Genomic DNA, 20,505 nt, shown 5'->3' with positions numbered 1-20,505 from the left:
ATGGAGGCCTATGCCATGGTTCTGCAGGCCTCCCTTGGATCCCCTCCTCTCCCTGGGGCGTCCTCATAGCCTCGGCTACTTGCGGGGTTTCCGGCAGATGCGGTGGCGGGTTCGCCCCCGGCGCCGACTGTGCCCCTTGCCTCTAGGGATGATGGAGATATGGCGTTGTCAGGGCGCGGCCCGGTTGGGTCCCCCTGTTCGACCCATAGCACCCCTGCCACGCCGCATAGCACAGTGGGGCTCTCTGTGACGTCGCAGGTGGTTGCTGGTGCTTGCAGCTTGGCTCCGAGCCCAACTCGGCCTTCCGGACAGGCGGCTGCCTTCTCGGAGGCTGAGCCGGCGCCAATTCGGCGCCGAAGCCTTGCCTCCCCGGCTCCGGCTCTGTCCCTTACTTCAGGGTCGGAGCCTGTTGTGGTCGAGGCGGGGTCAGCGCCGGTCCGGCGCCGTAGACTTGCATCCCCGGCTGCGACTCCATTCCTTCCTTTGGAGTCGGGGACTGTTGGGGTTGAGGCTGAGTCGGCGCCGGTCCGGCGTCGTAGGCTTGCCTCCCCTGCTCCGGTGCAGTCCCCTTCTTCTTCTGAACCGGAACTCGTCATGGTTGAGGTTGAGTCGGCGCCGGACGGGGCCGAGTCGGCGCCGGATGGGGCCGAGTCGGCGCTGGACGGGGCCGAGTCGGCGTCGGACCGGGCAGGGTCGGCGCCGGCCGAAGTCGCCCAGTCGGCGCCCCGACGCAGGATTATTGACTCCTCTCCGGAGGCTACTGGGGTGAGTTCGGCGTCGCCTCAACGCCCGGCAATGCCGGATATGTCCTTGCCTCTCCCCCCCCTTGAAATTTGTGGCCCCGGTGGACTCCCCGCCTCCTCAGGAGCCCCGTCAGGACCCTCATTCGTCAATGGGGCTTCCGTCTTTTGGGCATTGGTCGCATCCTCAGTTCATTGGTCAACCTCCTTGGGGTGGGAGGCGTTGTTCACAGCCCTCACCCACAGATGAGTTGCTGTCCCCTCCTCAGAGGGTAACCGAGGCCGGTGCGGCATTCATTAGAGTTGTCTCCTTGGCCGCTTGTGTTCTGAGCATGCACCCTCCTTCGGTCCCCCTGCCAATTGACCCTCTGCTGGATGTCCCCCACCACGGTATGGGAATGTAGAGCTGCTTTTACCTTTCGAAGCTTCTCTTTATGATGCCACCGTCTTGCTTCACATGATCCAGTTTTGCTTATTTGTTCACCCAGACGTTCAGGGGTTTGTCCTGCAAACTGCTTTCCCTTCCTGCCTCAGCTGTTGCTTCCTCCCTCCCGGGAGTCCAGATGGCTGGAGTCGTGGGGCAGTAACATTTTTAGTAACAACAAAACAAAGTAGGAGGAGGTCCAAGGGAAAAACTTTTATAGACCTGCAGGTTGTGTATCCCTCAATTTTAAACACAGGGAGCCCAGCCGCTCAGATGCGTATAGTGGCGTCGCCCGGGTCAAGCGGTCCTTCCACCCCAACAGTGTTTATAGCAGTAACATTTTTGCCTCCACTAGCGCAGCTCTTCGATCACTAAATACAGTGTGTGTCTTGGCTCGGGCTACTTCTGCCCTTTGGGACTCTGCTTAGTCTCTTCTATCGGCCACTTCTGAGGGCGCTCGTGTTGACCTCCTTCCTCTTCTTCATGATGGCTGTGATTTGGCAGAATTTACAATCCGCTCAGCCTCGGATACTGCGGATTCCTTAGGCTGTGCCATGGCTGGTTCGGTGGCCCTATGGCGTCATGCTTGGTTGTGGGATGGCGTCTTTCCGGAGAATATCCGGGAACGCCTCGTTGACCTACCCTTTGATAGGGTCCTTTTGTTTGATGCCCACGCCGATTCGGCTGTTCCTCGCCTCCTTGCGGGATTTCGTCCTCCCCCATAGGTCTGTATTTTAAAGGTTTCCATTTCCCATGATCTGGGTTGGTTGCCCATTTATTTGGCGTCCACTAGTTGCGCTATGCGTTTTTTTTTTTTTTAGGCTGGCGGTAGGCCTACTGTGGCGGTGTTCCACAGCTTGTTTGTGTTCTGTCCTCTGATTGTGGTTTGCCCTAAGAGGTGTTCCTCCATGGTTCTTGGGGATGTGCCATACTCCAAGTGGAGTACCTGTCTGCTATTGTATATTTCTGCTATGCGTCACGCTGGTATGGAAGCCCCTTTGGGCTGTCTATGTCCAATGACGCCCTTGTCTTACCGTTGCACGGTGTTCTGTGTTGTGCCTTTGGCGCTATCTCCTTTACGTAATGGGTCTCGCCTTGCTTGAGCCTTGCATATGTGCCTCGTTCTCCTATTTTGGAGGTTTTCAATGTATTTCAACATGCTTCAAAACGCGGCTACCTCCTGCTATGGGTGCACTAGGTGGGTTCCTCCTATGGCACCAGTAGTTGCGTGGTCGTAGCTCGCCCCCCTTGCTCTCCACTTCTCTTCGCTACTGCGAAGTCTGGTCCTACATCTCCGTGTTTCGAGGAGCAAGTCAGTGCTTGTACTCGAGCTTGCCCTCGTTCTGCACCACGGTGTCTTTTCTAGCACCTCTAAGTGCACTTAGGTGTCTTTTCCTGCCTCTTCGGCACTAAGGGTTCTTTGCGTTCTACTGCCTGGGATGGCCCACCCACTTCACGATGCTTCTTTCTTGGCCTATACTAAGCAGTCCTACTCTTCTGTAGAGGGTGGATTTCCCCTCACAGTCGGAGGAAGTGGTCTGGCGATCTGAGGTTCTTCTCAACAGTTATGCGTGTTTCTATTCACAGCTCCTAGTGGCACTTTTGGTGCCTCTGCAGCCACTCCCTTTGGATGTGTCTTTTTTACTGGGCGTCACCCTACTCTATGTCTCCTGTGCCTGCGGGACAGCTCCTCTGCTGCAGGTTGTCCCAGGTACTGCTTCTTTGTATTTCGTTGGTGAGTTCTCACCTCGACCTTAAAGCTCCCTGGTTGGGCAGTTCCATGCTCATTTTAGCTTTCGCCGTAGCTGTCTGCTCTGTGCATGTTTTAGTTTAGTCCGCTTCAAGCGTGCTTCACAGTGATACTATCCGCCCCTGTCACACTTTTGGTGGCTAGGTGTGCACTTGGCGTGTCTTTGTTCCCACCTGCTCTTCTAAAATGTTGCTCAGTTCCTGCCTCTGCCCTTAGCTTCCTGGCTGTGGCCTTTCCGGCCTCCCTTGCGTGGGCTGGCCTGGTAGGCTCTGGTTACATTTCTTCTTGATATCCGCTAGCTTTCGTTGGTGTCCACTTAATGCACCATTGAGTTGGTAGTAGTCCTTCTCCCTCCTTTGTTCTGGACTCTTGCTCTCTTCTGTTCTGGAATTTGGCTTGTGCTGTTTATACATCTCATACTCTTGCGGGTATGGTGTCGCGTTTTTCTGGCAGTTTGGGATATCTTGTCTTTTGCTCTTTCGAGCCACTTGGGTTGTTGTCTGATTGTTCCGCCACAGCCTTCCCCATGGTCCGTCACTCTGTTGCCGGCTCAGTGCTTCGGGCACTTGCTGTTGTTCTGTCACAGACCCACCTCCCCCTGGGGGTATGGCTGTGGTATCTATTCTGAGTTAAAATCTGCGTCTAGATGTCTCTATCAGATGTACGAGTTACTTACCTTCGGTAGCGATGTATCTGGTAGAGACGTTGTCTTGCCGCAGATTCCTTAACGCCCACCCATCCTCCCCGTTCTGCGAGGGCTTAGCCAGGTGGGTTTCTCCACTTTGCCTCCTTTTGGTTGCCATTGGTCTTCTTTCACGGTGCTCACATTGTTGTGCCCTCTTTAAGAATTGCCTTAGGTGGCTGCCTCCTTCCAGGTGGCTTCTTTCCTGTAAAATGGTGCCTTTTGATTCACCTTCATCAAGAGATTCTTCTTCTTCTCCTGTTGCTTCCCTCCCTCCCACCATCTCCATTGAGTCAGGACTCTTGTCTCCTCTATAGTCGCCTTCTTTGGGGATCTGCTGGACTCTGTTTCGGCCTTCCCTTGCTATAGGGAAATACCATTCTTTTCATACCTTCTCACAGTAGACTGTTGTTCTTCCTGTGTTCCGTCCTTGTTGGTCGGCACAGTTCTACATGGTAATAACAATCTATCTTGCCTGTTGCGATTTTTTCCCTTGTTACTCAGCCTTTGGAGATGGTCCATGCTTCGCTTTGCGGGGTTTCTTCTCAGAGCTTTGCACAGCCTTTACTTCTCGTATATGTAGACAGTGTCTGATACTGTCTTTTATGATGGTGTTTTGCACCATCCGCCTTCTTTCTTTTACGGATTATTCATCCTTCGCACACTGTTCCCATACTTTCACAGTTTTGTTGGTGGCTCCGCGTTGTGTTGTGGAAAAGAAAACTGATGTCATCGTGGCAGGAGGGACTTATACGACCTCACTGACGTCACGTCCGTGGACAACGTCAGGGCAGGGTCGTGTGGCGCCAACCCCCGGTGCACAGAGGTGCTGCTGCAAAAAGATTTCCGGATCCAGTCTGACGCCTGGGGATATTCAAAGTTAAGGAATCTGCGGCTTGATAACGTCTCTACCAGATACATCGTTACCAAAGGTAAGTAACTCGTACGTCAAGTCTTGATTGCTAGGCCAAATTCTCTATGCATAGGAAAGCAAGCAGAGCTCAACACCTCAGTACTTGGTTGCACTTAGTCACTTAGGTGCAGCTTGGGTCTAGAGATGCAGAACATTAGGGGATTAAGTATAGATATAGACCACAATTCCAGATGGACCTGCCTGGCGCACTTTGTGGTTCTTAGTTATACACCACTAGACCCAAAATAGGCAAATCCATTTTCCCTGGTTCCCATCTCCCTGTGACCCATCCTCTCACTCAATCCATGCTACACAATAAATTGGGTACAGGTAGTTTACGCATTGTGTTTAGAAAAAAGAGAAAGATTGGTGTTTTTTATGGTTGAGTTGGGAAATAGCAACCCTGAGACGTTTGCACTGTCACTCTGCATTCTGTCATTCATGCTCATTTTGGTGTTGGTTTCGCGATTTCTCTTATTATAACTCCTCCTTTGTTTTCCACATTTCCACCTGTTTCTCTGAACCTTTGTTTTGCTGTGCACTTTTCCTCTGCTTCCCTTCTGCTCGCACGTTCCTGCTCACACTGCTCCCGTGCCAGGATGGGGCCTTCTTTATGGAGTTTGTGCGTAGTCCTCGCACAGCCCCCACCTTCAACCCACAGGTCAGTATCAGAAGGGATGATGGATCCTCCAACACGGGCCCTGCTTGTGTCTGGAAGCCAGAAGTAATTATTTGACTGCTTTTGATTGCGTTTCTGCTGTGATGGTGAATTGGGAGGAAAATGGGAGCGTGTGTAATTGAGTGAAAAGACTAGTATAGCACTTGCTGCAAACCTCATCACTTAATGGTGCTGTCCCAGTCCCCCTAACTATGAGATGGAGAACAGAACAAGGTTATTTAAGGTAAGGATGTAAAGCAACCACCTTTTAATTTACTTGCTGAATTAATATCTTGTTTGCAGGGGTCCCCATCTTTGCTTGAAATGTGGTAATTTTAAGACATGGGGCTATTCACAGAACATCATTGCTTCTAAAAAAGGGAGAATCAGGGTCATGGGACTGTCATGAGGTTTGCATCATATGAGCAGTAGTTGTGGGTGGGTTATCTGGACCTCCTTAAATGTGTAACATGATGTTGCTTGAAGGTATTTTGGATTTTACAAGCTTCGGTAAGTAGATTTGAATGAGATTGAGACACTGATGTCATGCTTGGTTCTGAGTATGTATGAGCTGCATTGGCTTTATGGATGGTTGCTGGTTTTAGCACGCTGAAATTGCAGCGGACTTGGTATAGGCTGGTGCTGTGTAGTTTAAGGATAGTTGTAAAATGGTGGTATGTATTGATGAGTCACATCTACAAATGAGTGTTGCACACGCTAGGTAGAGTTTTTTGTTTCTCTAATCTTTGATCTCACCGAAGGGAACATGAGTAACATGCATACACTCATGCTACAACATGTGGCACACCGCTCTAGTGGAAGTGTTGCGTGAAGGGTTTCTTGTAAAAATACAGGGACCCTTTTATGCTAACAAGAAGACCATTATTATAAGGACAGTGAGTCTGGATAGTTGATATGAAACTGTACCGGGTAGGATGGAGCTATATTGGATATGTACTTGGATGTTTAATGCTATGGCTGAGACTGTATTGAGGTTTGTAAAACTGAGGAAGTTTGGGTTTTGTTGGTTATGTCGGTTGGGTTTGGCATGAAAGCTGTCCATTTGAGTTCATGTTAGGTGTCAGTTGTGCACTTTTTAACAGACTTGTGGGGGGCGGTGGTATTGATAATATTATGTGGGTGCATGTGCGGAGTGACCGATTGGTTTGTATTTCAAGGTGGAGCTCACAAAGCCCTCTGATTTGGCCTGCCACATACCCTTATGTACTTTGGCCATGCAAGTATTGTACTTAATCTCCCTCATTTTGGCCAGTCTCTCACTTCCTTCGACTCTTGCTTGTTGAGTGTTTGAAACTTGCCTGAGGGCCAAAGTTCAGACCTTTGAACACGTGTATGGGCATCCCATGTTGGATTCCATGGTCCCCTGTGTGAATGTCTTTGTGCCTGCAGTGTAGTTATGTTGAGTCTTTCATGGTGAATGGGAGCGGAATGTGAGGCCGCTTGTATTTGTGTTCGTGTGGTCTTTTGCATGTTTATACGGAAGGGGGTGGAATTTCATTTATGTATGTTTATGTTCGATATCCACGTATCTGTTGTGGGGCGTGTCTCTGAGATGACTTGTAATACCTTATTTACTTTTTACAGGTTTCTATTGACCAGAGTGCTCCTCTAATTCCTGACAACAGCAGTGTGGTTGTGAATTCCTTTCAATCCTCAGACAAGTGCAGTGCACTGCCAATGGGGATCAGCAATGCTGGGAATGCAGGGGAACAAGGAACAGGCACAGTGTGCGCTATGGAGAGCAGGTGAGGGATTGCTTTAAAGAAAGCATGTAAGGAATGGTGGCCCATCTCTGCTCTGCCTCAGCAGAGCTTACATTGTGAAGAGTGAATTATTGGCTTCTCGGATAGCCCAATATCCATTTCCACACCACTGATGCCACTATATGATAGAAATAGACATATCCCAGGGACTCCTTGATCTCTTTAATTTCCCACGCTTCCTTTAATAATTGTATTACTTTCCTGGTACTATTTTTTCATCTGCCCTCTTCCCCCACTCTGACTTTTACTTTCGCACATAAAGTCCGTGACCAGGTTCCGCTCTGGTGTGGGTGATTATTGCTTCCTTCCTTTGTGGCGACTGAAGGCTCCATGGGACGGGGGTAATGTTAGGCTCCATCTCCCTCTGCAAACCTTTCAGGGTGGATACATTTTTGTAGACTAATGTGGTATTTTCGTGTACATTGTGCGGTGTCATGTATTTTCCTTTCAGTAGTTGGTTCTTTTTCGAAAGAAAATGTTATACTATTTGATATCTTAAGTGCATGAGTTATGATTCTCAGGCAGATTTTTACTAGTAGACCTGCTGTAGACTAGCTGTGAAGAAGCTCTTGTTTTCTACACATTAAACTTGTTATCTCTCATCCAAAAAAAAAAATAGTAAGTTTGTAATGAACATGATGGTTCAATATACCACATCCGATAGAGGGAGCTTGGAGTAGGCGGAATTTCTTGAGTAGTGTCTCCCACACTCCAGAGCTCACATCATACTGGTTTAATGCCAGTTTATTGTGTGGTGGTGGGCTCCCTAAAAGTGGTTAATTGAGTAGTTAACTCTTGGCAGCTTAAACCACAAATATATGGTGTACCAGACATGTATAGTAAGGGAAAATGAGCAAAACAAGTATGGTCAATGGTGATGGAGAGTAGGAATGTCTGTGAAGATGTGTGACCCTAGTCAGAAAAGGTTAAACTTTGGCTTTAAATGCTTTCTTGAAGGATCTCAAGTTTAATCACTGTCTTTCCAATGATTTCGCTCCACACAAGGGTAGGCATTTCATTTGTCTTCAATTGAGACTCATAGCCAAAGTGTGCCCTTTGGACCTCCGCAGATTTTTTACAAGAACATCCTCTGTGATACAAAAAAAAGTATAAAAAGGACCTATGTGTTGCAGACTGGCTCCATGCCATTAGGAGCAGCTTTTTCAGTTTTAACACTGACTACTAGGGCTTTGTAGGCCTAAACAGGTAAAAAAAAGTGAAACTTCAAGTTCCATGGAACATTTGCAGGTTCTCCTGCATGCTCCTTCCCCCAACATTCACAACTCCGGGACCAGCCGCACCCAATTCCCCACCTACCCACACACTCCAACAAGAAACTGACTGGACACAGCTCGAACACTCTCATACATGTTCCTCAACACCTGCTCACTGAGCAAACACTCCGCAGAGATATGGGGTCTGTTGCACACCCATGCTCAGACCTACTCTTCCTCACAGAAACTTACCTGAACCAAACCTCTGATCTGAACATCGTCAGGCAAGACCACACCCACAATCCCGGATGCGGAGTCACCATTATTTTCAAAGACACCATAGGGTGCACCAACACCACAGATATCCTGGCTGGCTACATGGAACATCCCACTTTCAAGCTTCAAATCACAGCCAGCTTCACCCTATGCATGCAGAACGGTCCTCTACAGACCACTAGGACCCGCGCCAACTTCGCCAGAGATGTCACAGCTTTCTTGTACCCTTTGCCATCGACTCCAGCACCTTCATCCTAATAGAAGGTCTATACTTTCACCTATAAGACCACAACGACCCAAACTCAATCCACTGACTCAAACTCCATCAACCTACTATAAAATCTCTGCAACTTCGGCCTCACCCATAACGTTATCAAACCCACCCACGTCGCTGGACCCCTTTTGCACCAATTTTCACCACCTTCCGAAACATCAAGTTACACAAATCTTGACCCTTGACCTGGACTGACCACACACTCATCAGCTACAGCATTTCTGTCCCAAGTCACAAGGGACCCACTACCTTAGAACCTGCCAGACACTGGTGGAAAAGCATTCCAAGGATGGACTGGGCCCCTGCCTTTTCTGCACAGTGACCCAAACCCACAAACAAGACATCAAGAACCTTAACAACTTGATCACTGCCTACACCAATTCACTAGCCCCACCCAAAGCACTGCGAAACAACAAAAACACAAGCAAGCTGGTACACAGAAGACCTTAAGCTGGTGAAATGGCAGTGAAAGCAACTAGAACGCAAGTGGAGAGCAAGCTCAGTCTCTGTTGACAAAGAAACGTTCATATCCACCCTTAGGCACTGTCACCAGCAAATCTGAAAAATTAAGCACTTAGCCCTCGCAGACCGCATCAACACCGATAACGGCACTAACAACAAGCAACTTTTCACCACCATCAAAGAATTAATCACGCCTGCAGCCACCTCCAACAATATCACTCCCTCTCAAGACCTCTGCCGGAAGCTATCAGACTATTTCTGTGACAAAATCACATCCATATATAGCAACTTCAACCCTCAAACGGACCCCTTGCAACAAGTATCCCTGTCGTGGATGAAGAAATGACCCTGAAAACGTGGCTCTCCATCTCTGAAAATGAAACTGAAGACACCATGAAGAGCATGTACTTCGGCGTCCAATCAAACCCCTGCCCCCACCAAGCCTTCAAGAATGGACTCATCCCAATCAACGAAACCCTCACCCGGATCCTCAATGTTTCTATCCCTCATACACATGACCCTCTCAGCTGCCTTGGACACAGTCTCACTCTCTGCACTCATCAAGCTCCCAGGGCTGGCTTTTTAGCTGGTGATGCTCTTTGCAACAACCGTTTTAGTGCCCCACCCAATGACCACCTTTTCCACACATTCCCTGACTACCAGTCTCCTACAGTCCCTTTCATCTCTCCATAGCCACTGTCTAACATATATCTCATTGTTTTATAGCGCTACTGTGAGAAAGTGCCCTCTTTCTTGCATGGTATGCCCCCACTTTTTGCTGAATTGCTGATGTGCTTTGACTGAGTGTGCCCTGGGCTCCTGCCAATCAGGTACCCAGGGCCTGTGTTCCTTCCCTAAAACTGCATTGAAGCCTAAACCCAATTGGCACCTCTGGCCACATGTCAGCCCCTGGTAAATGGTACCATAGGTACCCAGGGCACTGTGACTAGAGAAGGCCCCTAAGGGCTGCAGCACTTATTGTGCCACCCTTAGAGGCCCTGTACACTGACACACACACACTGCCTTTGCAGGCTGAGTGTCTGGGTGCAGAACAAAACAGAGTCGACATGGCACACATCCCTGTGTGCCATGCCTAGAAACCACTGCCCTGGCATACATCAGTCACCCCTCTAGCTGAGTGCCCTATGCCAGTGGTGAGGGTACAGGTGCATGAGCCCTGTACCCCTACATTGCCCAGGTCCATTCCTGGGCCCTGTAAGTGCAGTGCTGCCATTAAGAGTATATGGTGCTGGGAGGTTGTCACTACGAACTCCACAGCACCATAATGGCTTCACTGAAGATTGGGAAGTTTGGTCTCAAACCTCTCAGCAAAGTAAACCCACACTGATGCCAGTTTTGGATTTAATGTAAAATGCACCACAGAGGGCATCTTAGAGATGCCCTCTGAAAAACGACCAACTACCAGTGACCTGACTGAGTGGCTGCGCAGGCTGCCACCACCAGACTTGCTTCTGGACCCCTGGGTCGAGAGCCTGCTACTCTCGGGGGCCTGAAACAATGCACATCCTGGGACGGGTTCAGGAAGGGAAAGCTTCAAAGGCATGCCGCCTTTGTGAGCCTCTCCGGACCATTTGCTGCTTTCAGCAACTGGTCCCCACTGGTTCTACCCCCCACTTTGGGCGGGAAAAACAAGTGAGGAAGAGAGGTGTGCCCACCTCTGACAACTCCACCCCTAAGGTGGGGGAGGCAAGGTGAAGCACAGCCTCGAGTCCCCACCAGCTTGAGGATGGGGGGACCCAGCCAACCACTGGAGAGTGGCAGAATAGGGGGTGTACCCACCCCAGGGAAGGGACCCATTGTTCCCTGCCCTTTACCTACCTGTAACACCCCTAAATTTAGTATTTAGGGGCACCCTGAACCTTCCTTCCTCAGATCCAACAACCACAAGAAAAGAAGAAGGACGAAAAGCCGTGCAGAGCTAACAAGAGGACGACACCCACTGACTTGGCCCCAGCCCTACAGGCCTGTCTCCCCTCAAACCTGCTCCTGCAAAACCCCAGCGTCTCCAGCGGCCAGCAACCTCAAAAACCCCGGAGGACCTGCCTGCATTCACTTTCCAAGCTGCTTCTCCCGTGAACATCGGACGTGTTTGAACTGCAGCTTCTGGTGCCAGCCAGAAACCGTGAATCCAGCCCACTCTGCACCCACCGAGCCCGGCCCGAGCTTGAGTGGAAAAACACCACAAGGAGGTCCCCCCGGCGATCCTGACTCGAGATCCGGCGACCTCTGACCTGCCTCAAGCCTCCTGACGACGCCTACAGCCTCAATCCAGAGGACCCCCCCTACCGCGACCAGAGCGGGTAAGAAAATCCGATGTCCCAAGGCACCCCTGCACCCGACGCCACACGGCCTTGTGTGCCCAACCCAGCGGTGCCTAACCAACCCTCTACATCCCTACTTACCCTTCAAAGTGGTGGTCACGCCTGGAAGATCCTCATCCTCGAGCCTTCAGTGTTTCTTTGTCCCGGAGAATCTCGATTGCAATCAACAGGGCACCCGACCTCAAAACAGCACCCTGCACCCGGCCGCCCTAGTGCCACTGAGGGTGCCCCTTTTGTGGTAACTTGGTCCCCAACTTGCCCTGAGCTTAACCCTAGGAGCTTTGCTCCCACAACCCCGTGGCCTGCTTGCCAGCTGCCACCAACCGGAGTCCCCCTATCCTCCAAAGGATAACATTGGGCCTCCACACTCTGCACCCGGCCACCTTAGTGCCACTGGGGGTGCAACAACAGTGCATCACTGACCCTGGGAGACCCCTTTTTCCTCATAGAATAATACTGACACTTTTTCTCCTAAAAAGTTTCCAAGTGTCGACTTTTGAAAACTAAGAATATTCCTTAAAAATCACCCGATTGACCAAAACGCATTTTTTCAACTGTTTTCAGATGTCCCAGTGCTGAATCTAGGTATCCAGCACTGAGTAAGAAAAGTAATGTTAAAGTAACCTACCTGCAAAGTGAATTTCCTCCCATAGGATAACATTGGTGATTCTATGTGAAAAAGTTTCAAGTTTTGAAATATAATAATATTCTTTAAAAATCGCACAAATAACCTAACCAAATTTTCTCAACTGTTTGCAGGAAAGGTCCCAGTGCTGAACCCAGGTGTCCAGCACTGAGTAAGAAAAGTAACTAAAAAGTAACTTACCTGTGAATTGAATTTTCTTCCATAGTATAACATTGGGGGTTCTGGTTGAAAAAGTTTCCGTGTCAACTTTTAAAATATAAGAATATTCTTTAAAAATCGTACAAACTACAAAAACGTAATTACTTACCTGCTTTTAGTAAATGTCCCAGTGCTGAACCTAGGAGTCCAGCATTGGATTACAAAAATAATCTGAAAAGTAATTAACTGCATTTTACTTTAAAAGCCCATTCAATTGAATGTGCTATACAAACTGCTTACTTAAAACTGTAACCAAAACCAGTGCAAGTTACTCTGCAATTTTGAACTGTGTTCATACAAGTAATTTACTACTGAAAAGTATTTTTCTGCTTACCTGTACCAGGCTTGCTTTGTTCTAGAAATAAAATAACAGTATATTTTTCTATACAAAACAATTGGCCTAGAGTTCAATTCTTGAGTGTGTGAATTCATTTGCTGACTGAGTGTGTACATCAAATGCTTAACACTGTCCTCTGATGCTGCCTTACTGCTCGAACAAGCTACCACTTTAGAGAGTAAGGTTCTATCTAACTTTAGCCTCTGCCAAACCTCTGGAGACCCTTGGACTCTATAAACACGGTACCTCACTTTGGTGCAGAATATATAGAGCCAGTTTCTTACAGCTACTTATAATTCTTTAAAACTCAGTTCTGTGATCTGTATGCTACAGGTTCATTGTAGAAGGCACATTAACCCTAGGGTGAGTCAAAACTACCACTAGACAAAACTCTGATCTCTCTCCAGCAGGAAAATTAATCACCAGAGTTAGCAACATGTGCTTGTAAACCCATAAGATATTTTTAAACACAGCACCCCCTGCAAGGTCAGCGCCAGGTGCAGCTGCACCAGTTGCACTGACCTGAAGCCAGCGCTGCAGGCGCCTCCCTGAGATCCGCATTCAAGGACTTGCTCTCCACTGGATCTTCTCTTTCCTGACAGACCAAACTCAAACTGCCACCCTCACACCATACACCTTGTAAGCTCATCTGTAGAGTGCCTTGAAAGGCTCATCATTCAACCTCACCCCATTTAACATATATTTGACACCACTAGTCATCCGCAACCACAACATCCTCTCTTACACAAACAAAATGCAATTCATTCTGCCCATCTCAGACCAAACCCCTTAGTCCAAGGAACACGGTGACTGCCCACATGACCAATGTCACAGTCAAGACAGAAGTATTGATCTTCAGAAAAAACACCTCACTCTGTAATTCCCTCTGGTGGTGGTCGACCTCGGACCCACACCCACCCCAAACCTGCATTATCTCATCATACCTTTGCATTATCATTAACGTCAAGCTGGATATGTCCGTACAAGTCAGCACCATCAGAGCTGAATGCTTCAGACCCTGAAGCTGCTGAAGAAGATCTTCAAATGGCTCCAAAGCAACACCAGGAAAACCGTCACCCACACCTTCATCACCAGCGAACTGAACTATGGGAACGCCCTGTATGCCTGAATCACCAAGCAACTCACTGAAGACTACAGACCATACAGAACACTGCAGCCAGACTCATCCTCAACCTTCCTCGCAAAGCTCACATGACACCACACCTCAAAGAGCTTTCTCTGGCTCCCTATACATAAGTGTGCTCAGTTCAAGCTCATCCCCCACACATTCAAATCTCTACTCATCGCAGGGCTGACATACCTGAACAATCGCAGCTCCTTCGACCAACTAGCCAGACACCTCCGCTCAACTGGACTCTCACTCGCGCACACCCCACACAATGACAGAAAGAGAGGTGGAGGTGGAGCCTTCTCATACGTTGCTCCTAAAGCATTGAATGACCTCTGTCCACACATCACACCATCCTCCTCTCTTCTTCAATCAATCAATCAATCAGGTGTTTGTTAAGCGCGACTACTCACCCGTAAGGGTCTCAAGACGCTGGAGGGGGAGGGGGGTGCAGGTTCCAGTCCATCAAGGAAGGGGTCTGTCAAAGAGCCAGATCTTGAGGTTTCTCGCAAAGATGGGGAGCGATATTGTCTGTCTGAGGTGGGCGGAAGGGCGTTCCAGGCTCTGGCCGCGAGGAAGGAGAAAGAGCAGCCTCCCGATCTGGTCTTTCTGATGCGTGGGACCACAGCGTAGGAGAGCTGGGATGATCATAGGGTCCTTTGGGGTGAGTGGAATTTGAGTCGGCTGTTCAGGTATGCTGGTCCGGTGTCGTGGAGAGCCTTATATGCGTGGGTGAGAATCTTGAAGGTGATTCTAGCCTTGATGGGGAGCCAGTGGAGTGTGCGCAGATGCTGGGAGATGTGGCAGTGTCGTGGCAGGTTGAGAACCAGTCTTGTGGCGGCGTTCTGGATGTTTTGTAGCTTGCGGGTAAGATTTTTGTTTATTCCAGCGTAGAGTGCGTTGCCGTAGTCGAGTCTGCTGGTGACGAGGGTGTGAGTGACGGTCTTTCTGTGCTTGAGGGGGATTCATTTGAAGGTCTTACGTAGGAGGCGGAGGGTGTGGAAGCAGGAGGATGCGACGGAGTTGATCTGGCTGTCCATTTTGAGCTCGAAGTCCAGGATGATTTCAAGGTTGTGTGCATGGGCTTCCGAGGGTGGGGGGCCACCAGGTGTCGTTCCAAGCATCAGGGTTTGGGCCCATGATGAGTACTTCTGTTTTGTCTGTGTTGAGTTGTGGGCAGCTGCTTTTCGTCCATTTGGCGACGGCTTCCATTCCTTCTTGAAAGTTGTGTCTGGCGGTGTTGGGTTTGTCGGAGAAGGAGAGGATGAGTTGGGTGTCATCTGCGTATGACACAATGTTGAGCCCGTAGATTCTGACGATGGGGGCGAGCGGCGCCATGTAGACGTTGACGAGCGTGGGGCTGAGGGAGGACCCCTGGGGGACTCCGCAGGTTGCTGGTGTAGGGTTCGAGAGGAAAGGGGGAGTTTGACCCGCTGCGTTCTGCCGGAGCGGAAGGAGTGGATCCAGTCGAGGGCCTTATCCCGGATTCCTGTGTCATGGAGTGTGCGTATTAGGGTGCGCTGAGAAACTGTGTCGAAAGCTGCTGAGAGGTCGAGGAGGATGAGGGCTACTGTTTCTCCTCTGTCCAGTAGGTAGCGGATGTCGTCTGTTGAGTCGAGGAGGGCAGTTTCTGTGCCGTGTTTTTTTCTGAAGCCGGATTGGGAGGAGTCGAGGATGTTGTGCTCTTCGATGAAGGTGGCGAGTTAGCTGTTGATGGCTTTCTTAATGACTTTCGCTGGGAACGGGTACAGGGAGATGGGTCTGTAGTTCTTGAGGTCGGTGAGGTCTGCCGACGGCTTCTTCAGGAGGGGGTTGATCTCGGCGTGTTTCCTGTCATCGGGGAGCGAGGCGTTCGTCAGGGAGTGGTTGATGGTGTGGCCAAGCATGGGTGCAATGGTGTCTGCGGCTCTGTTGAAGATGTGGTGGGGGCAGGTGTCTGTGGGGCCCCCGGAGTGGATTGACTTCATTGACTTCTGTGTGTCTTCGGTGGTGAGAGCTGTCCAGTTGGCTTCAGGGTGTCGTGGGTGGCTGGTGAGGGTTCAGTGTGTTGGTTGTCTTCGTTGAAGTTGTCGTAGATGTTCTTGATTTTGTGGTGGAAGAAGGTGCTGAGTTTGTTGCAGGGGTCTTGTGAGCGAGGGATGTCAGTAGACTCCCTGGTGGGTTGGGCGAACTCCTTGATGATGATGAAGAGTTCTTTGCTGTTGTGCGCGTATATGGAGATTCTGTCTTCAATCGCTTTTGTTTCTCGTTATTCTGATGAGTTGGTGGTGGACGTTGGTGGTGGCTCTGAAGTCGTTGTGGGCCTCTGTGGATGTGGAGTTCCGCCAGGCCTTTTCGAGGCAGCGGCACGTGCGTCTGGATTCTTGATATTCGGTGGTAAACCATCTGGCTTTCTTGGCGTTTGTGTTGTTGTTTTTCTTAAGGGGTCTATGGTGTTGGCGCTGTCGGAGATCCATCTGTGCAGGGTTCGGGCTGCGACGTTGGGGTTGTCGTCTTTCGCGATGGTTGGGGTGGAGCTGCTGAGTGAGGAGGTGAGCTGGTCTTCTGTGATTTTGGTCCAGTTTCTTCCTGGGAGCAGCTGCGTGCCTGTGGATGGTGGGTGTTCTCAAGATGACGTGAACTCATCGGTGGTCAGTCCATGGGAGTTCGGTGGTGCAGCTGAAGATGGGGCTGTTTGAGAAAAACAACTTGGGCAAGGTCCGCACACCTGCTGAGTGCAAGGATACCCTCACGGTTGATAGTGAACTATATAAATACTCGTAACATAACTGTATGCAAAGAGTTTTTGGCTAAAAAGCTAGCACTGGATAAAAGTGCTTGCAGAGTTGAACATCTGGGTTCCACAGCAGGCCTTTCCATCTCGGACAGTTTGTTACTCACCCTGCTTTCTTCTCTCTGCCACCTACCTCTAAGGAGGAGGAATGGCTAGCTGAAACCAAGGAGATCCCTCAGCTTTTACTTTGAGTGCATAAAATATTACTGGTTGGACCACCAGCATTTTTGTGCGCTTTGCTGGGGGGAAAAGGGGTAAGCATTGCAGAATCAATCCCTATCCATGTGGATCATCCTCTGTATCAGAACATGCTATGCCCTATCCAAAAAGGAATCCTATGATGGCCCATGTGTTCATTCTACAAGAGCCAAGGCTGCCACAACTGCATTTGCCATGGTGTTGAGCATCTGCCAGACTGCTACATAGGTGCCTGTGCACACCTTCATCAGGCATTACTGTCTCGAGTCTTCACGTTTTGCCTGCTCAGTCCTGCTGCACTTAGTGGTAGGGTTGCTCCTTGAACCCTCCACCATTTGCGGGCTACTGCATTGGTGTCTATTCAAAAGGTGAGGAGTCTGAGTTAGAAATAGCTATTAGAAGAGCAAATTACTTACCTTCGATAACACTTTCTGGTAGATACTTTATGTAACCAGCTCACTGTTCTTCCTCCTCCCTATTCTGTGGAGAGGACATGTAAGAGTCTTAAACCACCCCAAGTTAGATTAAGTACACTGTCATCACCAATCAGTCAAGATTGATCCGCTCCTATGTGCCTGTGAAAAATCAACAGGATGAACTGTGGAAACGCAGTCGAAAAATAAGTATAAAGAAAATAACAGTTGAGGACAATGGATAAGCAAAAAGAATCACAGAAGAAAATGTTTGCGCCATGTTGGTGATTGACCGTACGGTCGAGGAATGTGCAACGTGGGAGCTGGAATCATTGAGGTAAATGAAGATCACCCCTTTAAGATTCTGACACAAACGCCACCCACCACACATTTGCATAAAAAGACTATCACAAGGTCTGTAACGTCTGCTTGCCAAGGAATCACGTGCAAAAACAACAATTGATGGACAGAATGCAGAACAATGTCATACATTCACCCCAGTACAGAGATCTGGGCCTAAATCCATCGTTTTTTTGCTCACCATGCCATTCCAGTTTGAACCCAGCCATATGCAAATCAGTCTTGACCCTGTGCCCCATGGGAACAGTCCAGCCCGAACTGCCAAGCCAGGTCCTCCCTGGACTGGAAACAAGCATCCTAGGACCGGTTTCGGGCTTTCAGCCCTCGTCAGCCAGGATAGCTTGATTCCAGTGGCATGGAGAGCAAGGGACTCACGTCTGAGCATACCCTTCCCACTCGGGGTGACAAATGCAAAAACAACAATTGATGGACAGAATGCAGAACAATGTCATACATTCACCCCAGTACAGAGATCTGGGCCTAAATCCATCGTTTTTTTGCTCACCATGCCATTCCAGTTTGAACCCAGCCATATGCAAATCAGTCTTGACCCTGTGCCCCATGGGAACAGTCCAGCCCGAACTGCCAAGCCAGGTCCTCCCTGGACTGGAAACAAGCATCCTAGGACCGGTTTCGGGCTTTCAGCCCTCGTCAGCCAGGATAGCTTGATTCCAGTGGCATGGAGAGCAAGGGACTCACGTCTGAGCATACCCTTCCCACTCGGGGTGACAAATGCAAAAACAACAATTGATGGACAGAATGCAGAACAATGTCATACATTCACCCCAGTACAGAGATCTGGGCCTAAATCCATCGTTTTTTTGCTCACCATGCCATTCCAGTTTGAACCCAGCCATATGCAAATCAGTCTTGACCCTGTGCCCCATGGGAACAGTCCAGCCCGAACTGCCAAGCCAGGTCCTCCCTGGACTGGAAACAAGCATCCTAGGACCGGTTTCGGGCTTTCAGCCCTCGTCAGCCAGGATAGCTTGATTCCAGTGGCATGGAGAGCAAGGGACTCACGTCTGAGCATACCCTTCCCACTCGGGGTGACAAATGCAAAAACAACAATTGATGGACAGAATGCAGAACAATGTCATACATTCACCCCAGTACAGAGATCTGGGCCTAAATCCATCGTTTTTTTGCTCACCATGCCATTCCAGTTTGAACCCAGCCATATGCAAATCAGTCTTGACCCTGTGCCCCATGGGAACAGTCCAGCCCGAACTGCCAAGCCAGGTCCTCCCTGGACTGGAAACAAGCATCCTAGGACCGGTTTCGGGCTTTCAGCCCTCGTCAGCCAGGATAGCTTGATTCCAGTGGCATGGAGAGCAAGGGACTCACGTCTGAGCATACCCTTCCCACACGGGGTGACAAGGAATCACAGCATTGAAGGCTGCGGTGCATACCCCAAGTTTCAATCCAATACTCTTAGAACCAGAGAAAAACAGAGATAGGCGCATTATGCGATTATGCAGTCACAGAAGAAAGAACAGCTTTACCAGTGGACATTAGTCTATTGAGCTGCATTGATGAGAACGTCAAGGACACACTGGTGCACAGAGGTGTCACAAGGGGATGTGTCCGACATTGAAGGGGGCAATTTATAAAGTAGTGCGGCTATCAAAAAAACGGAAGTTAGGACACATACAACCAAACGCACACACACACTCACATAAACACACTGGTGCGCACGTGCAGACAGGCACTTACACAACATAACCATATTCTCACTCATACACACAACTTGGAAACTTACCTGGTGTAGTCCTTAGCGCACAGTTTCCACTGCATATTGATTTCCCAACATGCAGACTGAACAAACACGGTACCAGAGCGAGGCTCACCCCCTTATGCCGAATCAGAAGCTCAGATAGGACAAAAGGCTGTCCTTTTTAGGTCGAGCCTAGGCAGTGCTTGCGCTGTTGCTTAGCGACTTGTAGTAATTGCTTTGTGGAGTTCAAACTCTACCCAGTGCTTGCTTTTGTTTTTCATTTGTCTAAGTCAGTGTCCTTTCAAAATCCTTGATTGCCAGTGGTCAGTCCTGCCTCTTGGTCACTCCTTCTCTTCCGTTAGCAGGGACTAAGTACTGTCTCATCACGCTACAGTTCTTTATATGTTCTTTGGAGGACTCCTTTTTTTCTTGGTTTCCTGCTATGTTTCTGTTTGCCTGTGTATAGTTTTGGCACAGTAGCTGATTACATTTAAATATAGTTTTCCTCCCTACCACCTCCTCTTAATTCCACAGTTGTATTGTGGGTATGTCTTGCGCCATGCCTCCGCTTCGTTTGTTATTTTTTTGTTATCTTTTAGCTATTTTCGATGTCAACCGTCATTTGGGATTGTTTAGTAGGATGTTTGTTTTGTTTTGAGCTTAGTTTTAAGGAGGATTGGGCTTGTTGTTGTATTTTTTATCTTGGAACGAAGGTTTTGGAACTGTTTTCCTGCAATGTGAAAAGATGAGGGCTTATTCCTCCTGTGAAAACAGCGCGCTTTGTGTGCAGGCCGCATGCATTAATGGCGCGCGCACTGGGCACCTGGGGATGAGAGCGTGCTCCGCCCCTTCGCTTTTGTGCACAGCAGCGTCAGTGTCGCTTTGGCGGCCTCGTTTTTAGGTCTCGCCTTGCTATTGCGTAAGCGATCGCAAAGCGAGACTATAGTAAGTGGCATTTAAAAGTGCTCCGAAAAGCGGATTGCATGGCGAGCACGCGCACAATCACGCGCATCGTGCCGCCATGCAATCCGTTTGGCATCGCACTTCAAAGGGTCCGCTCCCCCGCCTGGAATGCGCTCCCCCCGCCAAGCGCACGCGCCACGCTCCGCCGGGCTTGTCTTGTTAAATACATGGTTTGCGAGGCTGGAGACCAACCTTCAAATCGCCTGAATCGGGAGGTTTTGCATGAATGCTGACTGGTTGCTGTGGGACAGA

The 20,505-nt window shown here is 49.4% G+C and overlaps 1 protein-coding gene across 11 annotated transcripts in view; it reads left to right on the top strand.

Annotated features, from left to right (window-relative positions):
* DEPDC5 (DEP domain containing 5, GATOR1 subcomplex subunit) overlaps positions 1 to 20,505 on the top strand; it is a 628,116-nt gene that overhangs the window by 398,873 nt on the left and 208,738 nt on the right. For 7 of the 11 annotated variants that reach the window (XM_085634584.1, XM_085634587.1, XM_085634588.1 and 4 more), the window contains exons 33-34: positions 5,108 to 5,170; positions 6,773 to 6,933. In XM_085634584.1, coding sequence (XP_085490710.1) covers positions 5,108 to 5,170; positions 6,773 to 6,933 — 224 coding nt within the window. The remainder of the gene's footprint in view (positions 1 to 5,107; positions 5,171 to 6,772; positions 6,934 to 20,505) is intronic. The other 4 variants (XM_085634591.1, XM_085634590.1, XM_085634589.1 and 1 more) reach the window with 1 other exon arrangement.

Source organism: Triturus cristatus, chromosome 11 (genome assembly GCF_964204655.1).
Source record: "Triturus cristatus chromosome 11, aTriCri1.1, whole genome shotgun sequence".
NCBI classification, from domain to species: Eukaryota; Metazoa; Chordata; class Amphibia; order Caudata; family Salamandridae; genus Triturus; species Triturus cristatus.
The sequence above is the reverse complement of the archived record's forward strand: the minus strand, read 5'-3'. Positions and strand labels throughout refer to the sequence as shown.